This window comes from Diabrotica virgifera, chromosome 9, assembly GCF_917563875.1.
Source record: "Diabrotica virgifera virgifera chromosome 9, PGI_DIABVI_V3a".
NCBI classification, from domain to species: domain Eukaryota; kingdom Metazoa; phylum Arthropoda; class Insecta; order Coleoptera; family Chrysomelidae; genus Diabrotica; species Diabrotica virgifera.
This window is the reverse complement of record NC_065451.1, coordinates 222,717,979-222,743,588: the sequence shown is the minus strand read 5'-3', so window position 1 is coordinate 222,743,588 and position 25,610 is coordinate 222,717,979. Positions and strand designations below refer to the sequence as shown.

The following is a 25,610-nucleotide window of genomic DNA, read 5'->3' as shown; positions in this document are numbered from 1 at the left end:
CGTTGGTTGCTTTTACTTGAGGGTGAAATACACCTTTTCTCGGGGGTGAAAAAACATACGTTTGAAATAAGAAATGGATAAATTGACTAATTAGCCATTCACCACCCATGGTCAGTATCTCGAAAAATAAGCGTTATTTTGGTAATTTTTAACGTCGATATTTAAAGTTGCAACATTTTTTTTCAAGACTTTGGTCTAAAACTTTCCAGAAAACTTCTTTTCAGAAATATCAAAGGTCGTCACTTAACCTCAAAGAACCTTTACCTTTTACTTTAAAAAAATCATAAGTTTTATTAAAATAATATATGTTAATATTACTAATAGAACATTAGCTCTAACATTATACTTTTGTGATATCGTTATAGTTTTAAGAAATAGTTTTATATTTAGGTAAATACAAAGTTTGAGGGATATTTTTATTAAATTTTATTAATAAAATGTATCAAAGTACCTGCTTTATGAAGGCATCATTATCTATTTACGCTGACCCTGGCTATTCATTATTATTCATTGTGTATCTAGTAAAGGCATTTTTAACTATCTTTTCTAAGAAATATATGGCCGGAGCGAATTTACCTAGGCCCCTTTTCTGTAGGGTATTAAAATCTGGCCGCCGGAGCGAACTAGTATATGCCCCCTAAGAGAGCTAGAGCTCTTTGAAGATGGCGTCTTGTAATTAGTTTTTCTTAAACACCTCCTGAACGCTTCTAGTTAGAAAAACGAAAATTGGTACAGATATTTATATTCCAGAGGTATATCGATTCCTTCCATTGTGAATTTCTAGTACCAGTCATAGGCGTCCGTTTTGGGTGGGGCAAGGGTTATTTTATCGCATAACTTTTTTGTCTTTAACTTTTAAGCATTTTTGATACTGGAATATTAAATTGTGAGGTATTCTAGTACTAAAAGGTACTCTTGCTTTAAGTCGGTAGGACACACCGTTTTCTAGAAAAATCGATTTGAAAATTGTTCGTTCCCTGAATTTAAAAAAAATTTGAAAAAGTTTTCAACAAAAACGGTGTACTTTACCAACTTAAAACAAGAGTAACGTTTAGTACTAGAATACCTCATAATTTAATAATCTAGTGTCAAAAATTCTTAAAAAATAAAGACAAAAAGTTATGCGATAAAATAACCGTTGACCTACCCAAAACGGACGCATATGACCGGTACTAGAAATTCGCAATTAATGAAATCGATTCATCTCTGAAGTATAAATAAACGTACCAGTTTTCGTTTTTCTAAATAGTTTTTTAAAATTTTTTTTGATATTCAAAAAACGAAAAATTTTCAAATTGATTTTTCTAGAAAACGGTGTATCCAATCGACTTAAAGTAAGAGTACCTTTTAGTACTATAATACCTTACATTTTAATAATCCAGCCTCAAAAATGCTTAAAAGTTAAAAACAAAAAGTTATGCGATAATATAACTGTTGCCCTACCCAAAACGGACGCCTATGACTGGTACTAGAAATGTGCAATGGAGAAATGGATGGGGTCGATTTATCTCTGGAAGATAAATATGTGTACCAATTTTCGTTTTTCTAAATAGAAACGTTCTGGAGATATTTAAGAAAAACTAATTACCAGACGCCATCTTAAAATAGCTCTAGCTCCTTTAGGAAGCATTTTCGTACTAGATAAATTGGGTTAAATTGTCTTAAAATTATATAAGGAATCTCCTGTCTTTGTTTGTCGGTAGAGTTTCTGGACACCCTGTATAATCCATGGGTTTGTATTTTTACTTCTACGTGAACAGGGTGGACTCTTTGAAAAAGAATATCTAAAACGACATTTCAATAGGAAAGGATATTATTCTTAGCAATTTCAGTTTGACCACTTTATCTGCCGTTTGCAGATTAGTGAAGATTTGCATTTGTAATGAACTCCCAGTTGCAAACAAATCAAGTATAGTCAACGGTTTTTAAATTTCCACATACTTTCTAAATGGTTTAACTTTAGTTCTGTTTTGATACCTTTTTGTGTTTTTGTACATTTTCTTTAAATTTTTTATCTCTCATTTTATGTTTATTCGGTTCTAGTATATCTGTAATTGTATTTCTTCTTTTAGGTTTATTCGGTTCTATTGTGCCTGTAGTTGAATCTCTTCTTTTATGTTTATTCTCTTCTGATGTACTTGTAGTTGTATCTCTTCTTTTATGTTTGTTCTCTTCTGTTGTACTTGTAGTTGTATCTCTCCTTTTATGTTTATTCGGTTCTGTTGTACCTCTAATTGTATCTCTTCTTTTATGTTTATTCGGTTCTGTTGTACATATAGTTGTATCTCTTCTTTTATGTTTATTCAGTTCTAGTGGACTTGTAGTTGTCTCTTTCCTTTTATGTTTATTTCTGTTGTTTGGTTCTGTTGTACCTGTATTTGTATCTCTCCTTTTATGTTTTTTCCTTTCTATTGGACCTGTAGTTGTATCTGCAGCATTTTGTTTACATGTATTATCTCTCTTTTTTTGTTTATTCTGTTCTATCAAACCTGTAGTTGTATCTGCAGTTTTTAACGTTTCTGGACGATAATCCAACTTGGCTATCATTGGAACATTATCCAACATAACAACTATCTTATTTTGACTTAGATCAATAGAGTTTTCCAGATCAACGTTACCAATAGTTCCTAAAGAACTTGAAGGTGTTGCCTTATCTCGACTATCTTCTTTCTTTTTCTTATCTTTACTGGAAGAGTTAGGTTTAACGCAATCTATTTTATGCAATCGCAAACTGTGCAGGGTTTCAAAAATATAAGAACATTTCTTGCAAACGTGTATTTGGCATTTGAAAGGTCTATTGCTATAGTACATCTTTAACAGAGCAACAGAGCCCATGTTACTTTTATCATACTTATGATGTTTGATCAAATGTGACCGAATTTCCCCAAACGAATTGAAGTGTTTACTCTTTGTCGGTGAACAAAAGCAACAACTAAAAAAGTTGTAGCTATAAGAATGCCTGCAGATATCACGGCAAAGATCTTTGGCATTTGAAAACTCCCTGTCACAACGTTTACAGTAATATAAGCAGTCTGTTCGACTGACGAATGAATGGTACACGAAGTTTTTGAAATTTTCGAAGTAAATACCACAAGACTGACACTTGAAGTTATGCTTTGAACTGACGAACTCTTTCGGCCGTCCCTTCTTTTTGACTGAAGAAGTTTTTCTCTCTTTCTCTTGATTATTATTTATATTTCTTTGAACTGAAGAAGTTTTCTTACATATATCCTTCGTATTATCTTTTTCTGATTCATACGGTTGAAGATAACTCATGTCCACCACCTGACCATCATTATTAGTCAGAACAAGAACAGTCTCCACACTTTTAATGTCACCTTCGTTCAATTTGAGATACTCGTTACGGTCTACGACTTCTATAGGCCCATTAAAAGAACGTATATCTCCAGGTTCTTCTGGTTCTTTATCGTCAGTCTCTAGCTCCTCTTCAGTATCATTGTCGATTTGCACAATCTCTTCTTGGCCGATATCAGGAACCAAGACTTCTTCAAAAATACCTCCATCCTCCAAAATACCTCCATCCTCCAAAATATCTCCGTCCTCCAAAATATCTCCATCCTTCAAAATATCTTCATTTTCCAAAATATCTTCATTTTCCAAAATATCTCCACTCTCCAAAATATCTCCATTCTCCAACATGTCTATATTCTCCAAAATATCTAAATTCTCCAAAATATCTTCATTTTCCAAAATATCTCCATTCCCAAAAATATCTTCATTGTCAAAAGCTGACTCAGAACAGTCTTCACTACTTAGAGCACAATCGTTATTTGATTCTTCAACAGCATCTTCTATTGTTTCAGGCTTTTCAATACCCCCTTTCTCTAAAACTATTTCTGTGAGAGCCTCATTATCGTTTGAATAATCATTGTTAGATTGATCTTCAGTAACGTCCACTGCTTCCGTATTTACCATATTTTTACTCTCAAAAGCTAACCATTGGTCTTCATTAACATTCATCGATTCCGTATTTGCCATATTTTTGCTTTCAAAAGCTAACCAATCATCATAACTATATCTAGAATATCTTCTGTTTGATTCTCGGTTAACATATATTGATTCAGTCTTTTTGGTCTTTTGTCTTACATTAGTTATTGAAGATTCTTCAAAATTGTCACTATTACTTTCTTTCACTTTCTCTATACAGATCTTGGGAGTCTGTGAATTAATTTTGTATAGAGTTGTGCGATTATTCTCGCGTCTTGAACGTTTGAAAGAACTTTTCTTCAAGCCAGATTCTTCTGAAGTGGAAGTATGATAAGAATTTTTAGGTTGACTTTCTGTTCTCTTCTCTATACCATTCTTCTGAGTACCCGAGTCTGCTTTATGTGCAGTTGTACCCTTATTCTTACGTTCTGACCGTTTTAAAGAACGTTTCTTCAAGTCAGATTCTTCTAAAATGGAAGTATGATAAAAATTGCTTGGTTGACTTTCTTTGCTCTTCTCTATACCATTCTTCGAAGTTCCCGAGTCAGTTTTATGTGCAATTGTACCCTTATTCTTACGTTCTGACCGTTTGAAAGAACTTTTCTTTAAGTCAGATTCTTCTAAAGTGGAAGTATGATAAAAATTGCTTGGTTGATTTTCTTTCCTCTTCTCTATACCATTCTTTGAAGTTCCCGAGTCAGTTTTATGTGCAGTTGTACCCTTACTCTTGCATTCTGACCGTTTTAAAGAACTTTTCTTTAAGTCAGATTTATCTAAAGTGGAAGTATGACAAACATTGATTGGTTGACTTTCTTTCATCTTTTGTATAGAATTCTGCGAAGTCTCTGAATCATTTTTATTTGCAGTTGCAACCTCGCCCTTATATTTCTGTTCTTTGAAAAAGCATTCTTTTAAGTCACCAATATCATCTAAATTTGAACTACTGCAAAAATTATCACTTCCCATTCTCTTCACTCTTTTTACAAAACTAGTCTCTAATTCTGTATTATATGTACCACTGTTAATCTCAGATACTAGTTCCCTGAAAATGTCCCTTAAGTTTCTTTCTACTTCAGATGCTTCATTCTTATCTTCTATGTCTGTCCGACTTTCCATGTTTTCTAAAAGTTTTTCAGTAGTTTTATCTCTTATTACATTTACAACTAGTCTTTTTCTTTTACGATATATTTTCTTTACCACTTTACCTTTCCGGATGTCTTCAGTTTTGCTGTCTTTTGGATAATTTGGTGACTTACTCTTTTCTTTTGGAACAATGTTTATGGTTTTATCTACCTCTGAGGTCCTGAGATTAATCTTTAATGCTTCAACTTTTCTAGCATCTTCTGTTTTACTTCCTTCTGTATCAGTTGGTGACTTTCTGTTTTCATTTGACACAATGTTTTTAATTTTATCTGCCTCTGGAGTTTTGAGATTAATCTTTAATGCTTCAACTTTTCTAGCATCTTCAGTTTTGTTGTCTTCTGTATCAGTTGGTGACTTACTGTTTTCTTTTGACACAATGTTTTTGGTTTTATCTACCTCTGGAGTCCTGAGATTAATCTTTAATGCTTCGATTTTTCTAGTATCTTCAGTTTTGCTGTCTTCTATATTATTTGGTGGATTCTTGTCTTCTACTGGCACAATGTGTTCGATTTTATCTACCCCTTGAGTACTGAGATTAATCTTTAATGCTTCGATTTTTCTAGTATCTTCAGTTTTGCTGTCTTCTGTATCAGTTGGTGACTTACTGTTTTCTTTTAACACAATGTTTTTGATTTTATCTACCTCTGGAGTCCTGAGATTAATCTTTAATGCTTCGATTTTTCTAGTATCTTCAGTAATGCTGTCTTCTATATTATTTGGTGGATTCTTGTCTTCTACTGGCACAATGTGTTCGATTTTATCTACCCCTTGAGTACTGAGATTAATCTTTAATGCTTCGATTTTTCTAGTATCTTCAGTTTTGCTGTCTTCTGTATCAGTTGGCGACTTACTGTTTTCTTTTGACACAATGTTTTTGATTTTATCTACCTCTGGAGTCCTGAGATTAATCTTCATTGGTTCGACTTTTCTATTATCTTCAGTTTCGCTGTCTTCTGTATCATTTGGTGGTGCCGTGTCTTCTACTGGCACAAGGTTTTTGATTTTATCTACCTCTTGAGTACTGAGATTAATCTCCAGTGCTTCAACTTTTCTATTATCTTCAGTTTTGCTGTCTTCTGTATCATTTGGTGGTTTCATGTCTTCTACTGGCACAATGTTTTTTATTTTATCTACCTCTTGAGTACTGAGGTTAATCTTCAGTGCTTCGACTTCTCTATCATCTTCAGTTTTGCTGTCATCTATATCATTTGGTGGTTTCTCGTCTTGTACTGGCACAATGTTTTTAATTTTATCCACCTCTTGAGTGCTGAGATTAATTTTCAGTGCTTCGACTTTTCTATTATCTTCAGTTTTGTTATCGTCTGTATCATTTGGTGGTTTGTTGTCTTCTGCTGGCACAATGTTTTCGATTTTATCTACCTCTTGAGTACTGAGATTACTCTTCAGTGCTTCGACTTTTCTATTATCTTCAGTTTTGCTGTCTTCTGTATCATTTGGTGGCTTCTCGTCTTCTACTGGCACAATGTTTTTGATTTTATCTACCTCTTGAGTGCTGAGATTAATCTTCAGTGCTTCGACTTTTCTATTATCTTCAGTTATGCTGTCTTCTGTATCATTTGGTGGTTCCTTGTCTTCTACTGGCACAAGGTTTTTGATTTTATCTACCTCTTGAGTACTGAGACTAATCTTCAGTGCTTTGACTTTTCTATTATCTTCAGTTTTGTTATCGTCTGTATCATTTGGTGGTTTGTTGTCTTCTGCTGGCACAATGTTTTCGATTTTATCTACCTCTCGAGTACTAAGATTAATCTTCAGTGCTTCGACTTTTCTATTATCTTCAGTTTTGTTGTCATCTATATCATTTGGTGGCTTGCTGTTTTCTATTGACTCAGTTGTTTGGATTTTATCTACCTCCTGAGTCTTAAGATGTATTTTTAATGATTCAACTTTTCGAGTATCTTTAGTTTTACCATCTTGTGTAACATTTTGTGTTTTATTATTTTTCCCTAGACCACCATCTGGTATATTTGCCTCTTGATTACTGAATTGTTTAAAGATCTTTTTAATTCTTTTGTGAGTGGGAGATTCTATCTTTGTAGGTATTTTAAAATCGTCGAGTTCATCGTGAGTATCTCTATGTTTGTACATGTCAAAAGCATTATTAAATCTCTTGGTACAAACATAGCAGATATATTTTTGTCTTCCTTGTGACTTTAAAATGACAGTATTGTTAACGAATTTAAAGTTTTTATTCAAAGTTATGTCTGATACGTCCACGTAGCTTCCTCGTATTGGTTTGTCTGGATATTTCCTTTCTAAACGGCGTATGATTTTATGCACTCTGGATCTATGTTTGTGTTTGTGTTTTATGGAGTCTTCGGCATCCGTTTCTTCAGATCTAAAAATGATAAAATTAGATCATGTTTAACTTTTAATACAACACAGATTACAGTTACATATCCAGTCAGATTCGCTTTTATTCGTATAGGTGCGTGGAGAGAACAATAACAAAACCATCAAAAATGGAGAACACAACATCCATCTGTATAATGACTACAGGAAATGAGTAACATCAAGAAACATGCTAAGAGATGATCAAATTCGCATGTAAGTCTACAAATATGAAACAATCACATCCAGGGGTTATTTCAAGAATATGGAAATAATAACATACATATAAAGAATGGAATATTCTTCATTCATTCTTCATTCTTCAGTTACCCTCCCTATGCTTACGTATGGTTCACAGACGTGGACACTCACCAAAGTAAATATGGATAAGATAATAAAGGCACAGAGAGCGATTGAAACATCAATACTCGGGGTGAGGCTTACAGACAAAAAAACAAATAAATGGATTAGAAGCAAAACCAAAGTAAAAGACGCAGGAGAACATGCTGACCAATTAAAATGGAGCTTCGCAGGACACAATGCCCGACTGAAGAATAAAAATGGAACCACGAAATACAACAATGGAGACCATGGTTAAGAAAGAAAAGTAGAGGAAGACCACAAATGAGATGGGCTGATGACATTAAGAAGATTTACATTAAGAAAATAGAAAACACTGGATTGAATTGGGGGAGGCCTATCTCCAAAGTTGGATTACTTAAGGCCGGAGAAGAAAAAGAAGATCCAATCCCTTGACTAGATGATTGTACTGAGATAGATCCTCGAAAAAATCAGGAGAGAATATGATATGGACTCCTTTAATCTGTTCCTAAATGTCAAGGCAGATTAAGAAAGCTCATGCGAAACAATAATACTTCGCAAGGATGCAAACAAAACCAGATGATACAAGCAAAGGGGAATACCAAGCCGGATTCAGAAAAAATATATCGGCTATATACATCAGATTTTTATTTCAACGCAACTGCTTGACAGAGGATCGGAATTCAATAGAACTATCCATAATCTCTTCATAAATTTCCGACAAGCATACGACAGCATTAAAAGGGATCAGATGTGGAACGCAATGGCAGAACATTCAGATCCACGAAAAACTTATCCAGCTCGTTGAAATATGTATAAATGACTGTAGATCCAGAATATGGATAGGTAAAGTTTGTTTATCAGTAAATGGTTGACTTCAATTAGTGCGGTCATAAATATTAGTAAATTTATCTGACTTGACCCATTGCTAAGACCGGTCCGGAGCGATTAGCAAACGAGGTCGACAGATTTGGTCTTTTGACAATTAACACTGACTAGACGGTACTCCTATAATAAAGCAAAGGATCCACAAAATTAACAATAATTACGATGCCAAAAACAAAAAAACGGATGTAAAATATGTTGCTTTGCCTTATATACCCAACCATTTACTGCTAAACAAACTTTAACAAACTCTCAGAACCATCTGAAGTAAACGCGCTGTCACCGCTGTCAATCTTGAAGACTAGCTTAACGTATGGTACACAAATTGAACAAGTGTGTACCTGAACCACGAGATTAAATTAAAAAGAGATAACCAAAATAACAAAGATAAATTGGAGAATAGAACTAACATGGGCAGCTTACGGAAAATTGAGGGAAGTGTTTAGATCAGATATTTCCATGTCCTTGAAAAGGAAAGTCTTTGTGATCTGGATTGTAACGTATACAGCAGAAACAATGGAGAGCTTCGAGAGCAATGGAGAAGTCAATATTGAACATATCCCTCTGATACAGAGTTTCAAATCAAATCGGAAAAAAACTAGTGTTAGGACGCAGTTCAAGAATTACAACACTGAAATGGAACTGAGTAGGCTATATTGGCCAAAATCACAAATGGAGGGTGGACCAAGAACATTTTAAAATGGAGACCTAGGCAAGATGGTCGGACGACATCAACCACTGGATTCAAGGTGTTCAAGACTGGAAGCACTGGAATTATTTACGGGAGACCTTTTTTCAGCAGTATGTCCAAGGAAATATCCCAAAGGTAGTGTTTAACTCAATTTTTGTCTTATAATACGTTCGATAATATCCTCCTCAGGCCAAAATGGAGATAGGTACATGTTGCAAGAATGAAAGATTACAGGTGGACCAAAAATTGCTTGAGTGGAGACCATGGACAGTCAAGCGAAGCCGAGAAAGATCTCCCAACGCGATGGACCGAAGACATCAATAATTGTGACCAATTGGATAGGACCAATCATCAGCAAAAATAAAATTAGAAAAGCCCAACTACTTATCAATAATACACCAGTGGACCGAGTAAAACAGTATAACTATCTTGGAACAATAGTAAAAGAACAATGGGATCACTCACAAGAAATAAAATGTAGAATAGAGAAGGGTAGGAGTGCATTCAATAACATGGTCAAACTCTTTAAAAGCCACAAACTTAATCTGGAGATAAAAGTAAGGCTCCTACGATATTAGATCTTCTCAATATTGTATTACGGAGTTGAATCCTGGATACTCACTGAAGCAATGGAGAAAAAACTTGAAGCCTTCGAGATGTGGCTATACAGGCGAATCCTAAGGATATCATGGACGGACAAGAGAACCAACAAGACCGTATTACGAAGAGTGGGCAAAGAAAGGGAGGTAAGGTGATGTATACGATTAAAAGGATAAAGTTAGAATATTTCGGACACATAATGAGAAATGGCACTAAATACAGATTATTGAAGGTAATCCTTCAAGGTAAAGTATTCGGAAAGCGAGGAATTGGGAGAAGAAGAATATCATGGTTAAAGAACCTGAGGAAATGGTTCTCCACAACAACAACTAATCTATTTGAAGCATCAGTTAATAAAATAATTATAGCCAGAATGATCGCCAATATTCGAAACGAATAGGCACTAAAAGAAGAAGAAGAATTGGGTAGGAGAGCCAATTTTATAGCGGAGGCGCCGAATAGAATAAGATGGACATATCTGGACAAGGCGTAAGTTCAACACTGAAAAAATCGGGGATGGTTGATGATAATGAGTGTTTAACTATTTCTTGAATGGGTATTTTAGCAAAAAATAACTCTTACCTTTCATATTCATTTATATTACAAATATTATACTCCTTTAAATCTATTCGGGTAAGATCAACATAACCGTCTTTCAAAATATACCCTTCATATTTATTTTTAGTTTTCTTTTTTCTTTTGTATCTACAAAACAAAAAAAATCAGAATATGTCAAAAAAAGCCTGCCAAAGCGGCAGAAAACAGAGTAAGAACAACAGGGCAAATGCCCAAATTAGAAAACTAGAAACAAAGCCTTAGTTACAATGAATTTAGTTTGCTGTGTTCATTTATTGTCAGAAAAAATCTTAATAAGAGAAGAATGTGAAAATTAGTCAAGAAAGAGCTTCCGAAGAATGAAAAAGTTTTCGCATTAAAATGTAACCTTGAAATTAAAACTCAAATATGTGTTTGAATTCCCAAAAATTTTATTAAAAAATGGCATTCAACACAGAGCGACACGCAAAAGTAATCTAATTCCAAAGTGCTTGACTAATTTGGTGAAAGTCATCTAGATTAGTTAGCCCAAAGAGTCAGGAACAGGTGCTCCGATGAGGGTTAGTAAACCCGAAATACGTATAAGCACATAGTAGTAGCCCTGTTCTTTAATCAAATCTGAATCATCTTTACTTTCATCTAGACTCTAGACTAATTTATTGATTGACTACAATGAGCTTCACAGTATTTGAGCGAATTTTGTGCAGCTTGTACCGGATGTCCCAATAAGAATGGCTCTCGGCCATATCTCAGGAACCGTTTATAATACAGCTTTGAGAAAAAAATATTTATACCAAAAGCTGCCTCGGGAAAAGCCTGGAAATTATTTTCATAATTGTAGGTCCACCGCTAGAGGGCGTAATTGAATATCAAAAATTAAAAAATCAAAATCTTACAAAATTTACCTAATGAAAGGGCACTGGAAATCCAATCATCGTATTCTTCATAAAATTCTGCGCATATTTGATTTCACAAGTTTAAATCTACCTTTGAAAATAAGAGGTGTAAGTCCGGTTCCGCTAAATCTACTTTTGCATACTTGGTCTTGTTGAAAACAGCTCTTTTTCGTCAATGTAAGAGTCTTATTTTCGAAATAACCTAATAAGTAATATGCCAGCTAGTAGGCGGTATTTAATTATTTTCGGAAATCTAGTTTTCTTTGGAGAATATTAAATACAAGTATGCATTTTTAATCCTGTATTACAAAATTAGACCAAATTAGCAAAATAATACCTAAAACCGCATGTTGATACCTTAGTTTCCATCTCGAGATATCTTAAGAAAGTGTAAATTTTAAACATAACTGTTACTGTCACCAGTAAACGAGGTTAAGGAAAAGTAGTGTGCTATGGAAAAAACAAAGAAACATTTTCCAGATGTAAACGTATATAATTAATTAAAACCACAATAAGACAAACAACACTATAAAATATAACAAAGAAATAAAAGCAACTACTTACTTGGTGACGACCTAACTGTTCAAATTGTTGCCCATCATTTCCAATGCAAGCATTTACTCTTTCAAGAGTAGATTGAACAGCAGTCTCAATTTCTGCTTTCGCAATGCTTTGAATGGCGTTTCGTATTCTCTAGATTCTAGATCATGTTTTCTCGCGTAGGGGGCCTAGCGGCAAAAACAAGGTCTTTAATCCGTCCCCATAAATAAAAGTCTAAAACAGTTAAATCTGTTGCTATTCAATCTACTCTTGAAAGAGTAAATGCTTGCATCGAAAATAATGGGCAAAAATTTGAACATTTAGGCAGTCACTAAGACTAAGTAGTTGCTTTTATTTCTTTGTTATATTTTATAGTGTTGTTTGTCTTATTGTTGTTTTAATTAATTATATACGTTTACATCTGGAAAATGTTTATTTGTTTTTTCCATAGCACACTACTTTTCCTTAACCTCGTTTACCGGTGACAGTAACAGTTATGTTTAAAATTTACACATTTCTTAAGATATCCCGAGATAGAAAAAGGTATCGACATGCGGTTTTCGGTATTTTGTTGCTAATTTTGTAATACAGGATTAAAAATGCATACCTGTATTTAATATTGTCCAAAGAAAACTAGATTTCTGAAAAAAAAATTAAATAACGCCTACTAGCTTGCATATTACTTATTAGGTTATTTCGAAAATAAGACTCTTACATTGACGAAAAAGAGCTGTTTTCAACAAGACCAAGTATGCAAAATTCGATTTAGCAGAACCAAACTTACACCCATTTTTTCATAAGAAGGTTCCCACTCACCCCCACCTCTTATTTGCAAAGGTAGACTTAAACTTGTCAAATCAAATATGCGCAGAATTTTATGGAGAATATGATGATTGGATTTCCAGTGCCCTTTCATTAGGTAAATTTTGTAAAATTTTGATTTTTTAATTTTTAATATTCAATTACGCCCTCTAGCGGTGGACCTACAATTATGAAAATAATGTCCAGGCTTTTCCCGAGGCAACTTTTGTTATAAATATTTTTTTCTCAAAGCTGTACTATAAACGATTCCTGAGATATGGCCGAGAGACATTCTTATTGGGACACCCGGTACATTCCACGTGACAATTATTACATATTATGATGACATGACATATTGTGTGTTTATGCCTCTCCTGTAGGATCTACGATTCCGATTACAATGATCAGTGCTGTTTACGTTCCTTATTGTCATTGCCATGACTGTTCTAGGAATATCTTCCAGATCTCTAACAAGGTAGTTTCCTATTGATTTTTGCATCCTTACGCCCTTGATCACTCTTGATTCATCCTCCTCTAGTAGTCCAGAAAGCCACTGCGCATCCGCTAGGAAAAATATTCCGACTCGGATATTTTGCACAATCTTACTCAAAAAGGACCCCTTTTAACAAATTTGCATGTTACCAGAACCAAAAGTGGGTCAAATATTTTTTAAACGTTTCTTTTTGTTTTTTTCCTAAAATTATTTTTTTTTCATGGAACAAAGTTTTTTTAGGTTATTTGGAGCATTCCAAACAGAAAAGGTCTTTAGTGACTTTTCTCTTAAGTTGATAGTTTTTGACATATATAAGCGATTAAAAATTGGAAAATTGCGAAATCGGCCATTTTTAACCCTCAAAAACTATGTGAAGAACTGAAAATTTTAATGTTGCCAAGGTAGGTAGATATTCTTTAAACATCGATTTATGAAATCCCGAAGAGTTTTTTGCAATACAATATTCAAAACTCCTTTGTTTTTAATTGTTAATCAAGCGTGCGCGACACTATTTTCCACCGTTGCATGTGTATACAGTATGGTGCAAATGAAAGGAATAAAATCGTTATTTCGTAAACCGGCGACTTTAAGAAAAAATCCCGAAACAGGTCGATTTTTCTTTTTAAGTTATGATATTGTGGCATATATGGTATACAAGTGATGTCATCCATCTGGGTGTGATGACTTAATCGATGATTTTTTTAAATGAGAATATGGGTAGTGTGCTAGCTCATTTGGAAGGTTCTTCAATTATCTATTCAGTAATATAAACATTTACATAATTATTTATACAGGGTGTCCAAAAAATTTTTATCAAATTAAATTATTTAACAAAAAAGAAGAATGTATGTAATTTATTTAATTCAAAATACATTTTACTGCTTTCACAAATTAGAAAACAAAGTTTATTTCACAAATAAACATTGCTTTTCGCTTAAATTAAATGTTCAAACTTCCAAGAGGCAGCTGGCTGGCGGGAGCTGGCTTGAACATTGAATTTAATCGAAAAGCAATGTTTCTGAAATAAACATTTTTTAGTTTTCGGGTAACAGTAAAATGTATTTTGAATTAAATAAATTACATACATTCTTCTTTTTTTTCAATTAATTTAATTAAAAACTTTTTTTGGACACCCTGTATAAATAATTATGTAAATGTTTATACTACTGAATAGAGAATTGAAGAACCTATCAAATGAGCTAGCACACGACCCCCATTCTCATTTAGAAAAATCATCGAGTACGTCATCACGCCCAGATGGATGTCGTCACTTGTATACCCTATATGCCACAATATCATAACTTAAAAAGAAAAATCGACCTGTGCGGGATTTTTCTTTAAAGTCGCCGGTTTACGAAATTATTCCTTTCATTTGCACCATACTGTATATACATGCAACGGTGGAAAATAGTGTCGTGCACGCTTGATTAGCAATTAAAAACAAAGGAGTTTTGAATATTGTATTGCAAAAAACTCTTCGGGATTTCATCAATCGATGTTTAAAGAATATCCACCTACCTTGGCAACATTCAAATTTTCAGTTTTTCACATAGTTTTTGAGAGTTAAAAATGGCCGATTTCGCAATTTTTCAATTTTTAATCGCTTATATGTCAAAAACTATCAACTTTAGAGAAAAGTCACTAAAGACCTTTTCTGTTTGGAATGATCCAAGAAACCTAAAAAAAAACTTTGTTTCATGCAAAAAAAAAATAATTTTATGAAAAAAACAAAAAAAAACGTTTAAACAATTTTTGACCCACTTTTGGTCCTGGCAACATGCAAATTTGTTAAAAGGTGTCCATTTTGAGTAAGGTTGTGCAAAAAATCCGAATCGGAATATTTTCCTAGCGGATGAGCAGTGGCTTTCTGTACTATAGGGCTAATTTCTCACCTGTAGGACAAGGGGTTGCCCTGAGACTCTTACCTACCTGTTTGATCTGTATCAACCACCACACTCTCCTCCACCCCCTTATGCTTTGCATAAGGACCTCTCTGTGGAATATTTCGTGAGCTTATATCTAGTGGTTCTTTGCTAGTGGCTTAGTGCCTATCTTCTGTTTGTTTGTCTATTCTATTTGATAGGTTGAATTTTCAACCCATAACGGTTTGCTCAGCCATCTTGTGTGTTGGGTGGTATGTGGTGAGTCACTTCTGCTAGTGATTTTTTTCTTTTTGGGTGGTAGTACTTCTAGGAGGAAGCCATCATGTGTTACCAACCTGTTACTTATGGTTTGACTGCTTCTGTGCTTTGAAAGGAAAGCAGTAATAGTCTTACTCACCCATTTGTTCTGGTCTGTCCTATAGGTTACCTCCTTCAGTTGGTTGATCCTTTCCATGAATTTGGTTGTCACGAGTTAATGGAGTATATTTCGAGTACAGCTTCTTTATTTGTTCTATTTCCTAGTTTTTTTGGGGGCTGATGTTTGTTGTCCTTACGCCCTTGATCACTCTTGATTCATCCTCCTCTAGGGCTAATTTCTCACCTCTAGGACAAGGGGTTACCTACCTGTTTGATCTGTCTCAACCACCACACACACATGGAGAGGGCCCGACCTTTTAGGTACTCCTCCACCCCCTTATGCTTTGCATAAGGACCTCTCTGTGGAATCTGTGATGAACTAGTGGCTTTGCACTGAGATTTTCTTAATTTTTAGTGGCAATTTTCTGTCTTTTGTCTAATTCTATTTGATAGATTGTATTTCCAATCTCGAAAACGTTGATCAGTCACCTTGTGTGTTGGATTCTGTAGGGATTTCTGCTAGTGATTTTTTCTCTTTTGGCGGTACTACTTCTAGGAGGAGGCCATCTCCTGTTTTATTAACCTGTTACTTACGGTTTGACTACTTCTGTCCTGTAAAAGTAAAGGAAAAATAGTGTTACTCATCCATTTGTTCTGGTGCCTCCTATACGGGTACCTACTTCAGTTGGTTGATCCTTTCCATAAATTTGGTTGTGAGTTAAAGGGATTATACTTTGAGCATAGCTTCTGTAGTTGTTCTATTAATTGTTTCTTCTGGGGGCTGATGTTTGTGACCCTACCGTCTTTGGGTCCGAAGGACACCTTGTTGTAATGTCTATAGTTAATCAGGTGGGGTGTCTAAACCATCCAAATGGTTAAAAGTTTTATAAGCACAAATTATGTTCAAATGTGTTCAAATTATTACTCTTTTGTTTTTTAAATCCTCTCTTGAAACCATAGTCTTTAAGATCTCAATCCTCATATATTACACGAGCCTTAAAGCCATTAGGTCTCCTGCTCGCACATTTCTTAATATTCAAGATCCGTGTGGTCCAATCTTCTTCAATGTAGAGCGTATTTTTAGAATCTACAAATCATTGGCACCAACATTGGTTCACTATTTTTAAATAAAACTAAATATAGGAATACTTGATCTTTAATAAAAAAAAATCAAAGAAAATGAGAACATACACAGGATCACTACATGTATCACGACATATACATCTAGGTCTTTTGACATAAACAAAGTGGTTAATGTTTCTATATTTACACTTTTGTAAATTTTCAAAGATCTCTACAGAATACAGACACTTAAATATACCGTTCTTTAAGTACATTCTAATGTTTTTTTTAATATTGTAGGCACATTTATTCATGTATTACTACTAATACTAATGATAAATGTTAGATTCATAAGATCACAAAAAACAAAGCAAATATAAAGCAAGATTTATAGTGTTAAAGAGTATTAACATATTTATTTCTACTACATTAATTTTAAGGTTTTCTACTCGAACATTGGTAAAAGTCCATAATCTAATCGTTATTAAATTTAAGTTTATAATAGCTGTCAAAAAATGAATCAAGAAGGTTGGTGTACAAGTCATAAACTGGCCACCCTGCAGTCCCTGCAGCCCTGATCTAAATCCCATATAGAATTTGTGAGATATTATTGATCGTCCACTCAGGACATGACAACCACCACCTGTCTCTATTGACGACATATAATTACTTTATTAACTCTTTCTATTATTCCTTTAAGTAAGCGATCAGTCAAGGCTTGAAGATTTTTATTTTATTATATGTCAATACAATATTCAGTCATATTTAAAGCATCTGGTAAAGGAAGCTTGTACATTTCTAAACAAACGCCTTACTTAAAACTAGCAAAACTCTTGAAGAATAACCTCAATTGCCATTTTCAGATCAAATATAAAATATATTCTATGTCTATGTACTAAAAACTAATAATCACAATAAAAAGTAACCAAATTACCAATAATTATTTTTCATTTTACTGTCTTTTTTTTAATGACACTTAACAATACATTTAAGAAATACAAAGGAATATGTACTAATCTAATATCGAAAAGGTGGACATTATTTTTAAGAAAGCAAATAGGAATATACACTCACCGGCACAAAATTCCGCCACTAAACATTTTTGATTAAGTTTGAAAATTTATAACTTTATTATTTGTACTCCGATTTTCAACATTCTTGCATCAGTTTATAGGTACATGTATTTATATCGTATATTTTTATTCCGGTAACAAACATTTTTTGCTTAGATGGCGTTATACGGGGGTAAATGAATGCGTTTTATTTTCTCCTAATTTTAAATAATTCTGTGGAAAAATGGAAGAGATGATTTTGTTTCATAGTCCTTTCATATTATCCCCGAGGCATCACGAATATTTTGTTTTTGGAATTATCCGAATATCTCTTTTCTTGTAAGAGCAGCACAATTTTTTGTAAATAAAAACACTGATTGATTCATAAACATAAATATCTTAAATAGAGGTTGGATTGATAAGATTAGAATGGCCCGCATGCAGCCCAGATTTCAATCCAATCGAGCATTTATGGAATGAATTGAAAAGAGGTATTCGCCGTTATCCTAGGCCTCCAGAAAATTTGGTACAGTTATGGCCCTGATAGAGGAACATCGAGCTATTCCCCAGGCAAGGATAACACATCGTATTTATTCGATGCCAAAGAGGTTTTGTTTTGTTGTTAATTTTATTTTGTGTTTTAAATTTTAGTGCGTTTGATATTTTTAACTAAATAAACCTTCAAAGCAGTGTTTTTATTTCCAGTTTTTATAAGAAAAGAGATCAATTACTTTTAATGGGAAATAAGCCACAATTTTGCCAAAAAAATGATTTTATTAACGTCTCGAAACCCAAATCCCAACGTTTCGAAGCCCATGAGCTTCGAAACGTTAATAAAATCATTTTTTTGTGGTAAAATTGTGGCTTATTTCCCATTTAGAATAGTTAAGTACAAAAATGCCACAAGAACATAGCTTCAGAACAACTTTAAAAAAAGAGATACCCGCTTATTGGACCCGCACAAACCCGCTTATTGGAATAGCCTTCGTGCCAAGCAAAAATGTTCTTAAATAAGAGGGATATTCTAATAACCGATCATTGGTGGCTAGCTGAAATAAGCGTACCGAATATACTATAATAGTACATACTATGTCAATATGTATATGCATATGGTTTTAGGTTTTTTTATGTCAATAAAAATTTATAATCTATTTACAAAAATAATTATGAAACGATTAGAACATAAATTGGAATTGGGTTTTAGACAAGACTTTCGAACAAACATCAACTATGGGTGGCATTATGTACCTATAGAAATTTGTAGACAAATGAAATTATTTTATGACCTTGTCGGTGAACGATTGAATTTTCTGTGGGAAAGGAGCGTTTATTCATAACACAGTAATAAAGTGTTTATTAGGAACCGTAATATACAAAACAGCAGGCAGCAAAACAGCGACAAACCATTATACCAGGCAAAATTTAAATTTTTAAGAAATTGTACGTAAAAATTTATTTGTTGACCTGAAAAAATTATTCTATTATGCGGTATTATTTTACTAAACCATATTCCAATAAACGGATAAATTTATTAAAGGGTAAATGGAAACATTTCGGGTCCTCGAATTTATATTCCATAAACCGGGATATTCGTATAACCGGTACTCTAATAAGCGGGTTCGAGAAGATTAACACAATTATACCATCTAGAGAACAAAAAGTCCCAAACATTAATGGAGACTTAATATGGTTCACTGATGGATCTAAAACTGCCCATAGTACTGGATCAGGAGTCTTTGGGCAAACATGTAACTATAATAAATCTTACAGCCTAGGTCAACATACAACGGTGTTCCAGGCTGAAGTTTTTGCTTTGGTGGCCTGCATTGATGAAATAATTGATGAGGACCCTAAAGCTAAGAGAATCAACATTTACACAGATAGCCAATCGGCTATTCTGGCTGTAAAGAACCCTCTCACCAAATCAAAACTGGTGAGAAACTGCAAAGATCTCCTCAATAACCTGGCAAAAGACAACAAAGTGTCTTTAATATGGGTGCCGGGTCATGAAGGGGTGTATGGGAACGAACGAGCAGATATGTTAGCGAAACAAGGCTCGAGAAAAACTTTTGAAGGCCCAGAACCTTTCGGTGGCATCACTAAAGATGCTATGAAAAACGAGGTTCAGAAATGGCTCATAAAGAATCATCAAAATAAATGGAGAACCACTCAAGGGCAAATCCAGACTAAAAAATAATCAAGAATATTGATAAAAAACTCTCGAACAGTTTGATGAACCTCAATAAACGAGAGATCAAAACGGTCACTGAAATGGTGACTGGACATTGTCGTTTAAGAAATCACCTATACAAACTAGGTAAGGTGAATGAACCATGGTGCAGAAAGTGCGAAATGGAAGAAGAAACTGCCATACACATACTATGCTATTGCAGTGTGCTAGGTGATGTAAGGCAGAACTTCACTGGTCAAATGAGGTTTGAACCAGAAGAGATCTTAAAACTACCAATAAGAAAACTGTTGGCCTTCGTTGAGGCCACAGGACTTATTAAAGTTTAAGGAGAAGAACAGGGTTTGGTACAAAGGTCTTATGACCAAGTGCCAGAGACTAACGAGTCTCGCCTGAGTTAAGAAGAAGAAGAAGCGGGTTCGACTGTATTCGGATAATTTAAAAAACAAAATGTTAGGGATGCCTCTGAGATAATATGAAAAGAGTATGAAACAAAATCAGTCCTTCAATTTTTCCACGGAATTTTTTAAAGTTAGGAGAAAATACAACGCTTCCATTCACCCCCATATATGTAATGCCATCTAAGCAAAAAAAAATTGTTACCGGAATAATAACAAACGATGTCAATATAGTACCTACAAACTGATGCAAGAATCTTGAAAATCGAAGTACAAATAATAAAGTTGTCAAACTTAATCAAAAATTTTTAGTAACGGAATTTTGTGCTGGTGAGTGTATGTTGCATATTTACGTATAAGAGTTTAACAAAAATTTCTGTATTAACCATGATAGGGCTGTCTAAACTGTACTACAAAAGAGTATTAGGGCAGTCAATGAGGGTATTTGGCTCCGAATTTCATCATACTACATCGATTTACTAAATATTTTCACAGTAAGTAGGGAATAGCTCATCAAACAAAGTCTACCCTATGCCGATATGCGCTTTTATCTTGGGGGTGGTTCCCACCCCTTCTCGGGAGTGAAAAATGTTTTGGTTAAAATAGCTACGGAAGAGGCTAGAGAACCTAATTTTAAGCAAAAACTGTTCTGTGATTATTTTTTGAAAACTCAATATTTTTTGAGTTATTCGTGGTTGAAAATTGGCCATTTTCATTGAAAAATGACACCATTTCGGACGGATTTTTGTGAAAACCTTAAAAACTATGCATCTAACAAAAAAACTATATAAAATATTTCTGTAGGTTATAAAAAAAAAACAAAGAGATTCGTTCCTTCATAAATCTTCTAGTTAAAATAGAAAGAGGGATATGGTAGGTAAGAAGAGTTTTTTTTTGCTGCATGCTCAAATCTGTGTATTCAACTTGAAATAACAGAGAAACGGTTGATTTTAGATGCATAATGATACTTACAACTATTATAGTGCTTGAAAAGATCTTTAAAATGAGCAATACTAAATGTCGATTACATTCAAACTAAGCGAGATATTCTGCAAAAAAGTTGATGACTAATATATTTTAAGAAGAAATGAGAAGTATATTTAACCCCTCATCCATCAGAATTTAAATACATCGTTTTCCTTCTACAATACTTTTTATTATAGTGTTATTAATATGATCAAAAAGTTGGACTGGTTTAAAATGAATGGTTTTTGTAAAAAATAAGATCAAATTATAGAGCGCATTTTTAAATTTTCTTAAAAATCTTCCTTTTTCTCCATATAACTCGAAAATGATAAATACCACACAAAAATGTAGGGTTTTTTTAGATAAAAAATTCCTTTTTATTTTTCATTACTGTATCTATTATCATTTTCAAGTTACATGGAGAAAAAGGAAGATTTTTAAGAAAATTTAAAAATGCTCTCTATAATTTGATCTTTTTTTTTTTCAAAAAACCATTCATTTTAAACCCGTCCAACTTTCTGAACATAGAAATAACACTATAATAAAAGGTATTGTAGAAGGAAAACAATTCATTTACATTTGGGTAAATGAGGGTTAAAATTACTTCTCATCTTTTCTTAAAACACATTAGTTATCAATTTTGTTTCCAGCATATCTCGCTTAGTTTTAATGTAAGGGACCTTTAATATAGCTCATTTTAAAGTTCTTTTCAAGCACTAAAAAAGGTATTGGTAGCATTATACACCTAAAATCGACCGTTTCTCTGTTATTTCAAGTTGAATACATCAATTTGAGAATGTACCAAAAAACAAACTATTTTCACCTACCATATCTCTTTTTGTATTATAACTAGAGGAGTTATGGAGGCAAGCGTCTCTTTGCTTTTTTATTTCCTTTTTATTTGCTTTAGTTTTTTTCGTTAGATGCATAGTTTTTAAGGTATTCGCAAAAACCGTTCGAAAAGGTATTATGTTTCAATGAAAATGGCCAATTTTCAACCAGGAATAACTCAAAAAGTAATTTTCAAGAAAGTAAAAAGTTTTCAAAAAAAATTATAGAACATTTTTTGCTTAGAATTAGGTTCTCTAGTGAATTCCGTGATAATTTTAACCAAAAAACTTTCCACCCCTGAGAAGGGGTGGGAACCACCCCCAAGATAAAAGCACACATCGGCATAGGGTAAGACTTTGAATTAGGAGATATGTAAGTAGAGGCTAGCCCCAAAATTTCATTAAAATCCATGCAGTAGAATAGAATTCGGAGGTAATATATTCTTGCTCCCATTGACTGGCGAAAACAGGGTGTTTCATTAATAATTGTCCATATAGTAACTGGAGAAACCTTAGCACAAAATACGAAGATTTAACCTAAAACTCTTAAATAAAATGTGGTTCCTTACTGAGTTACAGGGTGTTTAATCTAAAAATTTAAAAACTATTTTAGCTTAGCATTTTAAAACTATTCGACGTATCCTTTTCATACTTGACAGGAAGTATAGGTACTGTACAAACTACTTAATTATGTTAAACAAACGTTTCTGGTTATTACCAGAGGCGTACGACGAGGGAAAGTGAATGGTTGACCCTTCCCAAATTCTACGCCACTGGCAGAATTACTATTTTAGTTCAATTTTTGGATTCTCCAATACTTTCTATGAAAATAATATACTCTTGATTCGTAACGATAAAGTCATTAGTTTTCGAGATTTTTGAAGTTAAAAATGAAACGACACGGTTATTTTGATTAATGTATTGTGTCTCTTCATTTTTAATATCAAATATCTCGAAAACTAATCATTTTATCGTTCCGAATTATGAGTATATTATTTACATAAAAAGTACTGGAAAATCAAAAAATACAATAAAATAGCAATTTCGTCAGTGGCGTAGAATTTGGGAAGGGTCAACCAGCCACTATCCCCTGTCGAAACGCCTCTGGTAGTAGCTAGAAACGTTTATTTATCTTAATTTAGTAGGGTGTACAGTACCTACACTTTCTGACAAGTATGATAAGGATACACCAAATAGGTTTAAAGTAAGGGTTCAAAAAAAATTTCAATTTTAATTATATGAATCATATCATAAATTAATCAAAATAACTGTGCCGTTCCAGATTTAACTTCAAATATCTCGAAAACTAATGACTTTATCGTTACCAATGAAGAGTATATTATTTACGTAGAAAGTATTGAAGAATCTAAAAACGGCACTAAAATAGTAATTCCTCCAGTGGCGTAGAATTTGCGAAGGGTCAACCATTCACTATCCCCTATCGTACGTCTCTGGTGGTAGCTAGAAACGTTTGTTTATCATAGTTTAGTAGGGTGTATAGTAACCGCACTCTCTGCCGAGTATGAAAAGGTTACGTTGAATAGTTTTAAAATGCTGAGCAAAAATAATTTTTAAATTTTTAGATAAAACACCCTGTAACTCAGTAAGGGACCACATTTTATTAAAGTGTTTTAGGTTAAATCTTCGTATTTTGTGTTAAGGTTTCTCCAGTTACTATATGGACAATTATTAATGAAATACCCTGTATAAGCTTCCCATACTTTTTCAACTTAGTAGCAAGCATCAAGCTCTCAGATTTTCTGAGAATTTTTCTCTCCAAACTATATACGTACCGGGTGACTACAATAAACAATTGTTTAGTAATGGACTCCTTATTCTTCTTATTTAGCTCACTGCTGGAGATAGGTCTCTTCCATTTGTCTTCATTGATATCTACCCTTAGCAATTTCCATATATTGCTTGCCCATGATATGTTTGACATTATCCGTCCACCTCTTCAACGATCTGACCACTCCTCTTGTTTTTTCTTGGTCTTCAGTTATTCTCTGCGTCTTTTTCAGGATTATTTTGAGCAATATGCCCGACCAATTGCCACTTAAGTCTGGCTAATGTTCTCATCAGTAATTTTTGTTGTGTCACGAATATCGGTATTCTGGACCCTGTCTTTCAAACTGATCTTGAGCATGCCGCTGTCATGGAGTAATTGACTACTAATAGATCATTATAGGAAGAAGTGTTTGCGCACTGCGCAGCTATCACATTTATTATATCTACAATCTGCGTCTTCTGATTTGTCTAGTTGTGACTGTAGCGTCTTAATTCGTATTAGTTATTATCTCTCTTATCTATATTCTCTCTTAAACCCATTATGCTTGCTTTCCTATCTAATTTTCTTATTATTAGTTACCCAATATACACTTTGTCAAGACCAGGAATGAGTTTGAAAATTCTTCAGTCTTACGCTCACTTGATACAGCAAAACTACCCGAAATATTTTGGTAGAAGAAGTAAACTCGACCTGTAAACTGCGTATCAAAATCACGTATAATTTGTATATTATAAATACTGTTGCACGTCATCCTCTGACGTCACAGGATATTAACAATTAATATTAACAAAAAATATTAAGTCGTAGGTCTGTTCCCTTTTAGAATCGTTTAGCTAGGTATTACACTGTAATTATAGCCACCATACTACAATCACAATAAAGACGCACTAGAAATAAACGAACCAAGACACGTTGAATGTTACAAGGAGCACTCCTAAATCATGATTTACAATGTATATACATGAAAATCCCAAATCATGATTTACAAAAGTTTATACATTGTAAATCATGATTCGGGAGTGCTCCTTTTGACATTCAGTGTGTCTTGGTTTGTTTATTTTTAGTGCATCTTTATTGTGGTTTTAGTATAGACATTTTTTACTATACCCGCCTAGAAATAATATTTGCAGATTTCTATTAATGTAAACTTAAAGGAATATACCATAACTTGTTTCATTGAATTTGTATAAATGGATTATAAAGTGTTTTTAGGAAGCACATTTGTCTGGATCACACTTTAACTGCGATCGAACGAAGGTGACATTTTGGCATAAATTGGCAACACTTATTTGACAGTTGCGGTGTTGACACTTCAGATTTGTTTTTACTATTTACTAAATTTAATATTTAATATTATATTGTTTTACAGTTTATTGTTTTTTTACTTACATTAAATATTAATTTGTTTTGTTGTATAATCCACTTCTATATTATGTGATATATTTGATTTAAAATGAATTCGGGATTTTTTTGTAATTTGGCAACAATGTCAACTTAGATCTCTGACGTAGATAATGACGTGCAACGGTATTTATAGTGTACCAACCATATATCAGTCTCGAAGTGTTCCAACTCTTTCACTCAGAATACTTTCTCTATCTGTTCTCTCCGTCGACGAAGGGCAAAATTTGGTCATTCCTGGTCTTGACGAACTGTACTAATTTTTATACGATGGTACAGCCATCGAATACTTAATTTTATGTGTATGTATACACCGTTCTTAGGCGTCAACGCCCTTCGGTAGGGATCTATGGAGGAGTATCACCAAGCCGCAAGCCCTTATCCCTTGCCGTACTGCTCCTCCATAGGCCGATCCGACGCCAGTTTATCCGGACCAAGCCGTAGACTCTATTGAGTTTT

The 25,610-nt window shown here is 33.7% G+C and overlaps 1 protein-coding gene across 1 annotated transcript; it reads right to left on the bottom strand.

Annotated features, from left to right (window-relative positions):
• Positions 1 to 1,959: 1,959 nt before the first annotated feature.
• Positions 1,960 to 23,903, bottom strand: LOC126891657 (uncharacterized protein PF3D7_1120600-like). Its single transcript, XM_050660883.1, has 3 exons — positions 23,755 to 23,903; positions 3,633 to 7,450; positions 1,960 to 3,503 (listed from the first exon to the last, which is right to left on the bottom strand). The coding sequence occupies exons 1-3, from the start codon at positions 23,901 to 23,903 to the stop codon at positions 1,960 to 1,962; spliced, it is 5,511 nt and encodes a 1,836-aa protein (XP_050516840.1).
• Positions 23,904 to 25,610: the final 1,707 nt, after the last annotated feature.

What these genes read in the sequence shown, in the direction of transcription:
- LOC126891657 (XM_050660883.1), bottom strand. Translation starts at nt 23,903, where the DNA reads ATGTCAAACATATCATGGGCAAGCAATATATGGAAATTGCTAAGGGTA. An exon ending in TTGTTTATTGTAGTCACCCG is followed by an intron (nt 7,451 to 23,754) that starts GTACGTATATAG and finishes TATCATTTTTAG; the next exon opens with ATCTGAAGAAACGGATGCCG. An exon ending in GAATGGAGATATTTTGGAGA is followed by an intron (nt 3,504 to 3,632) that starts GTGGAGATATTT and finishes TTTTTGAAGAAG; the next exon opens with TCTTGGTTCCTGATATCGGC.